Genomic DNA, 14,562 nt, shown 5'->3' with positions numbered 1-14,562 from the left:
ATGCTCTTCTTCCTTCAACAACACCACTGCTTTGTCCTCCTCCAGCGTTATGCTTATGCTCCCTGGTTCAATGGCAGTATTGTTAAGCTCCTCTTGCTGGACATCAGATATGTTACTGTTCTCTCCTTCCTCTTTCTTAATTGACAACAGGACTCCCAGCTCCTCCTCCATGTCAAAAGCCTTACAGGCCTCTTCCTTCAAAAACTTTTCCTCCTCCATTGCAAAATCCCTATGCTCTTCTTCCTTCAACAACACCACTGCTTTGTCCTCCTCCAGCTTTATGCTTATGCTCCCTGGTTCAATGGCAGTATTGTTAAGATCCTCTTGCTGGAGATCAGATATGTTACTGGTCTCTCCTTCCTCTTTCTTAATTGACAACAGTACTCCCAGCTCCTCCTCCATGTCAAAAGCCTTACATGCCTCTTCCTTCAAAAACAGCACTGCCTTTCCCTCCTCCACTGCAAAATCCCTATGCTCTTCTTCCTTCAACAACACCACTGCTTTGTCCTCCTCCACTGTGAGACTTCAGCTCTTTATATATCTAATGGCATGTGAGGGCTGGCCCTAATAGCAGCCCCACCCCCCTAGCAGCCCCTTGGCCAGTGCATGCATGGACACCCGATTTTAAAACACCCCCCCCCCCCCCCTCCCCAAGCCCCACCGATCCCTTTGAGAGGGGAGTGTGTTTTTCTTGTTGTTTTTTATCATAGAAGTTTTGTGGAACCCTGGGAGTGATGACACCAGCAGCCAGGAGGAGCGAGTTAGCACATTGTGTCCATTCCCTTTTGTTTTCATCACTCACTCAACCACATAGGTGGACTTTTTATTTGTATTTTTTTACCTCTGAGATATCTGTCCTCTTTCTCACTTAACAGCACTCTCTGGTTGTCCTCCATGGTAATGTCCTTATGATCCTCTCCCACTGTGTGACTTCGGCTATTTATATCACTCTGTAGCCTAACTGTGGTCCACCTCACTTAAGAATCCCATGGCCCCACCCTCATTTTAAGTTAGAATGATCCATCTCTTAAGAAATCTTCAAATGACAATATCAGACGTATCAGACACGTCTCTATATATATCTGCCAAACTCTTCCTGATGTGAAGTGGTACTTCTATGCGCTCAAGACCATATTTAATAACTGCTATCTTGCATAGAGTCTCCAGACTAGGATTTAACTCTAAGATGATGCACCTAGGGGGAACACAGGGTTCCCTGCATGCATATGTGGAGAAGGCACACTCTCCCACCAAGGACGAGCACATCCCATAAAGATCATTATAAGAACCCTCCATCCCCTTTGGCTCAACATGATTCCAGGAGGAGATCTTTGGATTGAATTTCCACAGATCGAAATGATCTTCATCATAGCGTTTGTTGCCACCAAATATGTACAGCTCTCCATTGTAGGCAAAGGCTGTGTGACTCCAGCGGCCATCTGCAAGAGGCAGTGCAGGGCATTGGGTCCAGCAGTTGGTGATTGTGTCCAAAGCTCTCAAGTCATTGCTTCCCCACCCATAGTGTCCTCCAAATACAAACATCTTTGTCCCGATGATGGTGGCAGAGTGAAAATCTCTGCCACATCCGCTTCTGTCTGCTAGAGGTGTGCCTCGGGTGTTAATTAAAGACCAGACCATCGTGTCCGTGTTTAACATGTATGTCTCAGTATCGTGCTGCCGTATTTCAGTTTGTCCTCCAAAAATATACATGACCTTGCCCAAGACACAGGCTGAGTGGTTTTTCCTCCCCCCGGGAGGGGTGCCCGAAACCTCCGGATTCGACCATCTGTGGGTGTTGACATCAAATGCATGAAGAACGTCATACCAGTCATCGGTGTCAAAGTCCCAACCACCCCAGATATAAACAGTATCTGCAATCAGCACAACAGTGAACCCACTTCGAGCGGGGGGAGCTTGGGTGTGACTTTCGGTTGTCACTTGGAGCTCGCTCCACTTCAGAGACTGGGTGTTGAAGACAGACACATGAGGTGGTCCAAAGCAGTACAACTTGTGACCCACTGCCACAGAATGGGAAAAGTGACGAGGAAAGACGTGATCGTACCTTGTTAGCCTAACCACTTTCCAGCACAACATGGTTGCTGGAAAAACAATATATATATTATTTTCTTTTATCCCCTCTGCTAGCTCAGGGAGGAGGGCCCAAACACACAGCAGCTCCTTGATTGGTCAGTTCCATAAGCATTTGCATAACACTTGGGTATGAATACCATCATGTTAACTTACACACACACATATATATATATATACAAGCTTGTAGATCGGCTATTTTTTTGAAGATTTTGGTGTAGAGAGGAAAAGAGCAGACTAAGTACAGAGTGAAAGTATTAACGGTTCAAGTGGTTAAATCTCTGAAAACCCAGATGGACATGAATCCACTGTGAGACTTCAGCTCTTTATATATCTAATGGCATGTGAGGGCTGGCCCTAATAGCAGCCCCACCCCCCTAGCAGCCCCTTGGCCAGTGCATGCATGGACACCCGATTCTAAAACACCCCCCCTCCCCCCCCCAAGCCCCACCGATCCCTTTGAGAGGGGAGTGTGTTTTTCTTGTTGTTTTTTATCATAGATTTTTTATGAAATAAGAGTGCAAGTTTTGTGGAACCCTGGGAGTGATGACACCAGCAGCCAGGAGGAGCGAGTTAGCACATTGTGTCCATTCCCTTTTGTTTTCATCACTCACTCAACCACATAGGTGGACTTTTTATTTTTATTTTTTATCAAGGCACTTGTGACAAAGCCCGGCCGATGCTTTCCTCAACAGTTCCACACAACCTCCCTCCGTCCGTCCGTCCGTAAGGGTTCTTCTGTTGGAACACAACAAGCCTTCATACCTCCAAGCCCTCTGGCGCCCTCCCGTGATAGGACATGGTAAATACACGCGCCCCCTAGTGTTCGAACACCATACAGGGTGCCCCAAACCGAGCACTTTTTTTCCACACACCGCAGGACGGCCATGCGCTCGCATTCCTTTCGACACCCTAGCAGCCCCTTGGCCAGTGCATGCATGGACACCCGATTTTAAAACACCCCCCCCCCCCCCTCCCCAAGCCCCACCGATCCCTTTGAGAGGGGAGTGTGTTTTTCTTGTTGTTTTTTATCATAGAAGTTTTGTGGAACCCTGGGAGTGATGACACCAGCAGCCAGGAGGAGCGAGTTAGCACATTGTGTCCATTCCCTTTTGTTTTCATCACTCACTCAACCACATAGGTGGACTTTTTATTTGTATTTTTTTACCTCTGAGATATCTGTCCTCTTTCTCACTTAACAGCACTCTCTGGTTGTCCTCCATGGTAATGTCCTTATGATCCTCTCCCACTGTGTGACTTCGGCTATTTATATCACTCTGTAGCCTAACTGTGGTCCACCTCACTTAAGAATCCCATGGCCCCACCCTCATTTTAAGTTAGAATGATCCATCTCTTAAGAAATCTTCAAATGACAATATCAGACGTATCAGACACGTCTCTATATATATCTGCCAAACTCTTCCTGATGTGAAGTGGTACTTCTATGCGCTCAAGACCATATTTAATAACTGCTATCTTGCATAGAGTCTCCAGACTAGGATTTAACTCTAAGATGATGCACCTAGGGGGAACACAGGGTTCCCTGCATGCATATGTGGAGAAGGCACACTCTCCCACCAAGGACGAGCACATCCCATAAAGATCATTATAAGAACCCTCCATCCCCTTTGGCTCAACATGATTCCAGGAGGAGATCTTTGGATTGAATTTCCACAGATCGAAATGATCTTCATCATAGCGTTTGTTGCCACCAAATATGTACAGCTCTCCATTGTAGGCAAAGGCTGTGTGACTCCAGCGGCCATCTGCAAGAGGCAGTGCAGGGCATTGGGTCCAGCAGTTGGTGATTGTGTCCAAAGCTCTCAAGTCATTGCTTCCCCACCCATAGTGTCCTCCAAATACAAACATCTTTGTCCCGATGATGGTGGCAGAGTGAAAATCTCTGCCACATCCGCTTCTGTCTGCTAGAGGTGTGCCTCGGGTGTTAATTAAAGACCAGACCATCGTGTCCGTGTTTAACATGTATGTCTCAGTATCGTGCTGCCGTATTTCAGTTTGTCCTCCAAAAATATACATGACCTTGCCCAAGACACAGGCTGAGTGGTTTTTCCTCCCCCCGGGAGGGGTGCCCGAAACCTCCGGATTCGACCATCTGTGGGTGTTGACATCAAATGCATGAAGAACGTCATACCAGTCATCGGTGTCAAAGTCCCAACCACCCCAGATATAAACAGTATCTGCAATCAGCACAACAGTGAACCCACTTCGAGCGGGGGGAGCTTGGGTGTGACTTTCGGTTGTCACTTGGAGCTCGCTCCACTTCAGAGACTGGGTGTTGAAGACAGACACATGAGGTGGTCCAAAGCAGTACAACTTGTGACCCACTGTCACAGAATGGGAAAAGTGACGAGGAAAGACGTGATCGTACCTTGTTAGCCTAACCACTTTCCAGCACAACATGGTTGCTGGAAAAACAATATATATATTATTTTCTTTTATCCCCTCTGCTAGCTCAGGGAGGAGGGCCCAAACACACAGCAGCTCCTTGATTGGTCAGTTCCATAAGCATTTGCATAACACTTGGGTATGAATACCATCATGTTAACTTACACACACACATATATATATATATACAAGCTTGTAGATCGGCTATTTTTTTGAAGATTTTGGTGTAGAGAGGAAAAGAGCAGACTAAGTACAGAGTGAAAGTATTAACGGTTCAAGTGGTTAAATCTCTGAAAACCCAGATGGACATGAATCCACTGTGAGACTTCAGCTCTTTATATATCTAATGGCATGTGAGGGCTGGCCCTAATAGCAGCCCCACCCCCCTAGCAGCCCCTTGGCCAGTGCATGCATGGACACCCGATTCTAAAACACCCCCCCTCCCCCCCCCAAGCCCCACCGATCCCTTTGAGAGGGGAGTGTGTTTTTCTTGTTGTTTTTTATCATAGATTTTTTATGAAATAAGAGTGCAAGTTTTGTGGAACCCTGGGAGTGATGACACCAGCAGCCAGGAGGAGCGAGTTAGCACATTGTGTCCATTCCCTTTTGTTTTCATCACTCACTCAACCACATAGGTGGACTTTTTATTTTTATTTTTTATCAAGGCACTTGTGACAAAGCCCGGCCGATGCTTTCCTCAACAGTTCCACACAACCTCCCTCCGTCCGTCCGTCCGTAAGGGTTCTTCTGTTGGAACACAACAAGCCTTCATACCTCCAAGCCCTCTGGCGCCCTCCCGTGATAGGACATGGTAAATACACGCGCCCCCTAGTGTTCGAACACCATACAGGGTGCCCCAAACCGAGCACTTTTTTTCCACACACCGCAGGACGGCCATGCGCTCGCATTCCTTTCGACACCCTAGCAGCCCCTTGGCCAGTGCATGCATGGACACCCGATTCTAAAACACCCCCCCTCCCCCCCCCAAGCCCCACCGATCCCTTTGAGAGGGGAGTGTGTTTTTCTTGTTGTTTTTTATCATAGATTTTTTATGAAATAAGAGTGCAAGTTTTGTGGAACCCTGGGAGTGATGACACCAGCAGCCAGGAGGAGCGAGTTAGCACATTGTGTCCATTCCCTTTTGTTTTCATCACTCACTCAACCACATAGGTGGACTTTTTATTTTTATTTTTTATCAAGGCACTTGTGACAAAGCCCGGCCGATGCTTTCCTCAACAGTTCCACACAACCTCCCTCCGTCCGTCCGTCCGTAAGGGTTCTTCTGTTGGAACACAACAAGCCTTCATACCTCCAAGCCCTCTGGCGCCCTCCCGTGATAGGACATGGTAAATACACGCGCCCCCTAGTGTTCGAACACCATACAGGGTGCCCCAAACCGAGCACTTTTTTTCCACACACCGCAGGACGGCCATGCGCTCGCATTCCTTTCGACACAAAGGACAATAAAGACATACAAAACTTTGATACTTGAAAAAGTGTTTTATTTATTTCAATTTGTCCCCTCTAAGTGTCTGTATACATTTTTGCCAAATCCTGCCTGATGTCAAGTGGGAGTTCCGACTGCTCTAGACCATATTGAATAACTGCTAGCTTGCATAAAGTCACTAGACAAGGATTTAAGTCTAAGATGAACAAGGCACTGGGTCTCACTTGTTGATATGTGGCGAAGACACGATCTCCCACCACGTATGAGCACATCCCATAATAACCATTATAAGATATGCCCTGCATCCCCTTTGGCTCAACATTTTTCCAGGAGCAGGTATTTGGATTGAATTTCCACAGATTGCCGTGGAATTGACCACTGTCCACGCCACCAAATATGTACAGCTCTCCATTGTAGGCAAAGGCTGAATGATTAAAGCGGGATTCTGGAAGAGGCTGTGCAGAACACTTTCTCCAGCAGTTGGTCATTGTGTCAAACACTCTCATGACATTGGTCCCCCAGTAACTGTCCTCAGTAACACCCCCAAATACAAACATCTTTGTCTCGATGATGGTGGCAGAGTGACATTCTGTAGCAGGTGCTGGAGTGCCGCTGGTGTTAATTAAAGACCAGACCATTGTGTCAGTGTTCAACATGTGGATGTCATTGGTGGTCTCATGTCTGTTTAAGATATATCCTCCATGTATATACATGACTTTACCCAAGACACAGGCTGAGTGGCCGTACCTCCCCTCCGGAGCAGCCCCAGACACCTCCGGATTGAACCATCTGTGGGTGTTGACATCAAATGCATGAAGAATGTTAAAACATTCCTTATAGAAGAACGAAATGCCTCCCCAGAGGTAGATAGTTTCTCCTATCAGCACAACCGTGAAGTCAGATCGCTTCTGGGGAACTTGAGTGGGAAATTCTCCTCCCCCGGCTCTCACTTGGAGCTGTTTCCACTTCAAAGAACATGTGTTGAAGACATACACAGCAATAAGATCCCCTCCATCTGGGTGCCATTCGAAGCAGTACAACTTGTGACCCACTGCCACAGAATTTAAAAAGGGTTCAAGAAAGGATTCTGTCTGTTTTCCCTGAAGCACTTTCCAGCACAACATGGTGCTGGAAACTCAATGGTTGTAATAAGCTTTTTTTTGCAGGATGAGACTTCTTTTATCCCCTCTGCTCGCCAAGTCTGTTTAGATTGGCTGTGATGATGTGCAGGCAGGAAATCTACCTTTGATGCTTTTGATGCTTTTGATTGATTGCTTTGACCTAGTGCAAGATCAGCTGAGAGGGTGTCCAAAGAAGAATGAACCTAGATGCTTAGAGCAGTAGAATATAGGCTGAGCCAGAGCCTTTTGGCTGAACCAATGTATGCTCTCTACTTATAGAATCTCTTTGGCAGTCCTCTCCGCCCACTCTCTGAGAGGGCGGGTCAGACTACAGAAATTCTGGTGTTTGCAAGCGGCCAGGGGCAGGGATGGACGCAGAGACAAAAAAGATTCAGCTATGCTTTCACTCTTCTTCTCCGTTCTGTGAGCCGCAGTTGCGTCAGCCTCAGTCCTCATGCGTCCCAAGGATCCCACCAGTATGTAGTAGATCCAAGCATTTAGATGAGCCCAGACCAGTTCAGCTTCGACCATGGCCAGGGAGTACCTTCGGATGTCTTGAGTTGCGGCAGGACCAAAAGAAAAACATGTGTTTTTTGTACAGGCAACGTTGCTCATGTTGAGTGACATTTGGAATATCACGTCGCTCTTCATGTCCGTCCTCTCTCATGTTTGTGGCACAAACAGGCGGCTTTCTCCAGATCTCCGTGAAGGGCAGAGGCAAATACTCTGCAGCTATAGCTCAAAGCAGATACACATAATTTAGGGAATGTATCTTTTAGAAAGTTGTCCACCTTTGTGTTTTGTCCATCATCATAAAAGAATTCCATGACACCATCAGTGATATTCATTTGAATTGACAGGGACAGTGAAAACTCAGTGATGACCTTGTCTCTCACCATCATGCCCATAACACCTTTGAGTGCCTCATCCATGTTTTCCATGACTGCATGTGTAGAACAACTCATGTGAGTTCAGCTGTTTATATATCCCTGTTGCTCCTGTGTATAAGTTGAAATGGATGTGAGGGCGGGCCCAAACTGTGAAGCCAGTGGAGGCAGAGCTGTTATCAAGTGAGAAAGAGGAAAGATATCCAAGTGAGATATCCAAGACATGCTCTCAATTTAACATATGTATTGAAAGCAAATGAAGGTCCGCCCCCTGTTGCTCAAGTATGTATATAAACTGAAAGGCATGTGAGAGCAGTCTCAAACTGTGGCCATGGAGTCAAGATATCCCAGTGAGAGCTATGGTGATATGATCAGAAAAAACTCTGAAAAACTTCAGCGCATACTGGGGCATGACATCCTATATCTCCTACAGAGTGTTTTTGGACATGAGGGACATTTGCTGGAGCCTGGGGAATATGCTAATCTCAGGCACATGGCCTACAATATCTCAGACCGTTCACAAACAGTTCAAAAGCTCTTGGAGGTTATTCTGGCCAAGGGTGAAGCCGCTTGCAGTGAGTTCCTGTTTCTCCTACAAGGATCAAATGCAATAAGAACATTTCCTGATCTGAAGAAAATGCCATGGTATGCAGCAGCAATGGTTTTGAAAGAAACAGACAGAGGCAGATTTTGTTTCAAGCCAGGCATGTCATACACACATATTTTAAGACAAAACAAGGTCATACTGCAAGACATCCTGATGTCAGATGTGAGCCATGTCCTCCACTATGCTCAGAAATCTGGCCTTCTTAACCAAAGGAACTACTTGCAGCTGAAGGAGACGGACATGCGTTCCGGTTACACAGCAGCTATAGAGCTTGTGGACAAAATTATGGGCATGGGTGAACCAACTTGCAAAGCTTTCCTGGATATGCTACAAGGGGAAGATTTAATAGAAGTATTTCCTGCTCTGAAGACAGTGCCGTGGTACAATTCTCTTGGCTCTGCGAGAAACAACCAATAAAATAATCCTACAAAGAGAAAGGCAAAAGATGTGTTCACAACCAAATCACTGGAGAACAACATAGAGCAAGAAAAAAAGAAGAAAAAAAAAGGAAAATAAAACTAGCAAAGCATCTCTGCAGCCCTATGGTCCATTTGCAAACATAAGCCTTATGCCTGGAACCAAGAGGCGATTGTTGAGCCAAAGATAGAAATGCATAGTTTGGCGCAAGCCGTGTTTCCAGCTCAGTATCCACACAGATCTCCACAAGCCACTGATACAGCTCAGGAACCGCCCACATCGGTGTGAGCTATGGGCACTTCTACGAGGTGTGCATATATAAATAGCTAAATTCACAGAGATACTGGTCATTCTTGCAAAGGACAATAAAGACATACAAAACTTTGATACTTGAAAAAGTGTTTTTGTTGATTTCATTCATAGTTCATAATACTACATTCCATTATGGCAAATCTTCATATGACATCAGTCTTCGGGGGGGGGGGGGGGGGGTGTCTGTATACATTTTTGCCAAATCCTGCCTGATGTCATGTGGGAGTTCCGACTGCTCTAGACCATATTGAATAACTGCTAGCTTGCATAAAGTCACTAGACAAGGATTTAAGTCTAAGATGAACAAGGCACTGGGTCTCATTTGTTGATATGTGGCGAAGACATGATTTCCCACCACGTATGAGCACATCCCATAATAACCATTATAAGATATGCCCTGCATCCCCTTTGGCTCAACATTTTTCCAGGAGCAGGTATTTGGATTGAATTTCCACAGATCGCCGCGGAATTGACCACTGTCCACGCCACCAAATATGTACAGCTCTCCATTGTAAGCAAAGGCTGAATGATTAAAGCGGGATTCTGGAAGAGGCTGTGCAGAACACTTTCTCCAGCAGTTGGTCATTGTGTCAAACACTCTCATGACATTGGTCCCCCAGTAACTGTCCCCAGTAACACCCCCAAATACAAACATCTTTGTCTCGATGATCGTGGCAGAGTGACATTCTGTAGCAGGTGCTGGAGTGCCGCTGGTGTTAATTAAAGACCAGACCATTGTGTCAGTGTTCAACATGTGGATGTCATTGGTGGTCTCATGTCTGTTTAAGATATATCCTCCATGTATATACATGACTTTCCCCAAGACACAGGCTGAGTGGCCGTACCTCCCCTCCGGAGCAGCCCCAGACACCTCTGGATTGAACCATCTGTGGGTGTTGACATCAAATGCATGAAGAATGTTAAAACACTCCTTATAGAAGAACGAAATGCCTCCCCAGAGGTAGATAGTTTCTCCTATCAGCACAACCGTGAAGTCAGATCGCTTCTGGGGAACTTGAGTGGGAATTTCTCCTCCCCCGGCTCTCACTTGGAGCTCTTTCCACTTCAAAGAACATGTGTTGAAGACATACACAGCAATAAGATCCCCTCCATCTGGGTACCATTCGAAGCAGTACAACTTGTGACCCACTGCCACAGATTTTAAAAAGGGTTCAAGAAAGGGTTCTGTCTGTTTTCCCTGAAGCACTTTCCAGCACAACATGGTGCTGGAAACTCAATGGTTGTAATAAGCTTTTTTTTGCAGGATGAGACTTCTTTTATCCCCTCTGCTCGCTCAGGGAGGAGGGCCCACTCACACAGCAGCTCCTTGATTGGTCAGTTCCATAAGCATTGCATAACACTTGTTAACTTACTTGGGCTACTCATACTAAATGAGTTTATGTTTGTGTTAGCTGTACTAACCCCCTTCCCCTTTCTGTACCATTTGTAAACTAACTAAAGAGCAAGGTTGGCCTAAATTCAATAAAACTAGACCAGGTCAACCTGGTTGTGCCAGACCCCCTGTCTGTCATCATCATTTATGACATCATGCCATAGGCATGTCATCATCATGTCATCATCATATATACCCTTTATATAGAAAACCCGGACAGACAGACAGACCGACATTTGCTTATGTAGGCCTACCCATTTCATGGGTCTGGCAAAAAATTAAAAAAGAATAGAAAGTACAAAATAGTGTGTGGAGTTACTTTATTTAGTGTACTTTGATTTAATCTCAGAAAAGTATAGAAAAGTACAGCAAGTAACAATGAGCAAGTTCGGAATTGCACATATCAAATGCACATTTATGTTTGAAAGGTGAACTCATCCTCCCTTTTCTAAACACACCAAAGATGACTTAATAAACGATTTGAAAAGAATAAAAGAAACTTGGAGCATTCCCACAGCAACCATGAATATTGCATTATTCCAGGACTGCATATTAAAGGGCATTCTTCCTGTGCAGCACTAAACACACATGAGCAGCAAGATTCTTATAAATCCTCCAATTAGGATCTCCAGAAAATGGAGCATAGGAGGTGCAGCCCTGGGGCATCTTTCTTTAGCTTGAAGCCCAACAGGGCATTTCCAGCCTCAATGCACTCCATCAGATTTGAGACATTTTGAGCACGGAGCCAGGATACCGCTTTCATAGCCAGAAGCTGCCACTCCTCTCGGGCTTCCAACCTGGAACCATGTAGCCAGATCAAAGCCAAAAAAGTGGTCCACACTTCGTGGTTCACCTGTACAGGCATTGACTGTTCCATTTGGTACTTGCTCCTATCCAGCACATCTTCCAGTGTTGATGTTAAAATCCAGGAGCCATAGGCTGTCTGAAGTGATATCAGCTGCAGCAATTTATCTGTGGGCGACTGATAACTGTGAGGCGTTGATCCGTCGGTCTCCAACCCTTTGTCTAGGAATTGATTTGGTCCTGATTGTCCACCAAATAGAGATCCCCCTGTTGGTCCATCCAACTGAGTTGCTCCTGAAGGTCCGTAACACCTGAATGGAGATATTGGTGCTCTGAGGCTAAATAACGTTGATCCTGATGGTTGGCCTTGGGTCTTGCTCCCAAATTGAGTTGCTCCTGTTAATGAATCGGAAAAGGAAAAGGAACTCTCACCACGCCATGGAGCTGCATGGCTACCTGGCACTGGAACTTTTCTGCGCAACAGTGGTCCCTGCATCATCTCCCAGTTTCCTCTGTTGACAGCGATGAAGGCAGTGAAGGCACTGCTCACTCCTGATTCGATGCTGAGTTCCACCACCTTCTTCTTGACTTCATTCACCTGCCCTCGCTCGCCTATCTGCTCCAGGGAGCGAATCAGGGTCCGAGCCCCCAACCTGTGGACTGTCAGTCCACTGTCGCCTATTGCTGGTTTGAGACTGAAGTGGAGCTCGCACTCAAAAGGTTGGTCAGCTAGCCTGTACCTCACCTTCACACTGCCGTCACTGGCACTTGAACTCTCTCCAGTGAGCTGGGCATAAAGCAGTGACCTCTGACCCTGGAAAAGGGCTGTGATGGGTGGAGACAGAGGTGTTACAGACACCCCCACTGGCAGGTTCCACTCAAGGGAAATATCCACCACAACCGGCTGCAGGGCAAAGTCAAGTGACTGCATCACTTTGGGTTGCATCCTCTCTGTTCCTGTGATGAACTGAGCATGACCTCCTCCCTGCTTGGACATCCCATTGATGAGAGCAGAGCTGGCCCCTTCCCCCATCCCAAAAGTGAAGCACCTGTGAGAGCTGGCATTCTTTTTCACTAGGTCAATGACATCCTTGGTGTTCTGCACCTCACCATCAGTGAAAACAAAGAGTTGTCTGGGGTGACCGGGAATGAGAGATTGCTCATATATATGTCTGAGGGGCTGAAGGATTTCTGTTCCTCCCATATCAGCTTTCATCATCTCAACCTTCTTCAAAGCCTCCTCCATGGTGTCCTGTTTATACTCCACACTCTTGGGGAAGATGTGATTAAAGTGACGCCCAAAACCATAGATGTTAAAGTAGCAGCCCATGGGCAGACTTTTAAGGAGGAGCAGCAGAGTATCCCTGGCACTTTCGATGCGAGTCTGACCATGCCCGGTGGCCCGCATGCTTCCAGAACGATCCATTAGAAAGAGGAACTCCCCACATGTAGTCACTGATGACATCACAGCTTTAGGGAACTCTGGGTACAAGCTCAGCATGACCACTGGGTCGCCCATCAGAGAGCCAGCTTTGACAGACTCCTGTCCTGCCTCTACTACAGCAGTGGGCTGGTGGGCGTCTTTATAATAAATCAACACCTCCACATCTCTGTCAAACCTATGTCCTGCAGCCAGTCTGACCATGGCCTTGGTTTGCTCCATGTTGAGGTACTGAAGAGGTTCCAGGGAACAGTTTGACTCAACTTTAGTGACGGGTCGAGGAGAACTCACTTGGGCAGAAAAGGACAGAGTGTAGGGCACTAGAAAAGCTGGAGCGGTCACCACCAGAGGCTGATGACCTCTCCATCTACCTTGAGGTGGGTAGCGGGGGTTAAGCACTGCAGGCAGACAGAACCTCAGCCCACCATCAGCCTCCAGAGCCAGCTCAGTGATGTACTCTAGCCTGATGGAGGCACTCTCCCCTGGAGGCAGACTGCCCACATTCAAAGAGAACATGTCAGGGCTCTGCTCGCTCTCCTCCAATAGGAAGGCCTGCTGGCCTGAGCTCAGTGTGTCGTCATATTCCTCCCGAGCCCTATGTTTCTCCTTCACCTCAGCTACAACCTCTGACTGTCCGATCTTTGCACTGAAATGACAGACGGCAGCATCGCCAGGAAGAGGGAAGACAAAGATGGCCTCTATGGGGCTCTCCTCCTTGTTCTCATACTGCAGAATAGAGGTTACTGTCGCCACATGGTCCCTCACCTCAACCTCCACCTCAATGCCTTTCAGAGGAACCTGATCTGCACAGGAAGAAAGCAAACCACAACAGTTTGCCATATTGTCTGTACCAGCTGGAAACCTTTAAATTAGAATGCAGTATGCCAGGTCTGTTTAGATTGGCTGTACTGGTGTGCAGGCAGCAAATCTACCTCTGATGCCAATTGCTTTGACCAAACTTTAAAATTCTTGCAAGATCAGCTGAGAGGGTGTCCAAGGAAGAATGAACCTAGATGCTTAGAGCAGTAGAATATAGGCTGAGCCAGAGCCTTTTGGTTGAACCCATGTATGCCCTCTACTTATACTTAGCACCTTGCCAATGCCCCTCCCATTGCCAACGCCCATCCCATTCCACTTCTCTATCCATGTTTTAATGGTTGAGGTCAAAACTCTACTCCTCAGGTATGAATACCATCATGTTAACTTACTTGGGCTACTCATACTAAATGAGTTTATGTTTCTGTTAGCTGCACTAAATTGATATTTGTATCATTTGTATTGTTTTAGAGAGGTCAATACTTTGAACTTAACCCTGATTATTATTATTAATACTGTTTTGTTTTAATAGTCAGATCATGTTGCGCTGTCCAATTTGTGGAAAAGCGTTCTATGCCTTAAGGAGGCATCTGGACCAGAGCCATGGTGTCACTAACTTGCAGGAGCAGAGAAATATTATACGTGAGGCCGAGGGCCCAGCAGTGGTGCTCAGAAGGTGCCCCTGCCCCTTCCCCTGGTGTGGCTATCGGGGCAAGCGGCTCCACTGCCACTTAGAGACTGTGCACTCTGTGAGAATGGAAGAGGGGTTTTCATCAGTGTCCCAGGACATTCGCCTCATAGTTGAACAGTCAACCAACCTCCA

General features: G+C 46.6%; 1 protein-coding gene across 1 annotated transcript; it reads right to left on the bottom strand.

The window, feature by feature from the left end:
• Positions 1-1,181: 1,181 nt before the first annotated feature.
• LOC308290349 (von Willebrand factor A domain-containing protein 5A-like) lies at positions 1,182-13,763 on the bottom strand (the record flags this gene model as incomplete). The annotated part of the gene is made up of 4 exons (XM_080732149.1): positions 1,182-1,195; positions 1,899-2,018; positions 4,314-4,433; positions 11,939-13,763. The coding sequence occupies 4 exons, from the start codon at positions 13,761-13,763 to the stop codon at positions 1,182-1,184; spliced, it is 2,079 nt and encodes a 692-aa protein (XP_080588275.1).
• Positions 13,764-14,562: the final 799 nt, after the last annotated feature.

This window comes from Nannobrachium achirus (genome assembly GCF_963921795.1).
Source record: "Nannobrachium achirus genome assembly, chromosome: 1".
In the NCBI taxonomy this organism is placed as follows: domain Eukaryota; kingdom Metazoa; phylum Chordata; class Actinopteri; order Myctophiformes; family Myctophidae; genus Nannobrachium; species Nannobrachium achirus.
This window is presented reverse-complemented; position numbering and strand designations above follow the sequence as displayed.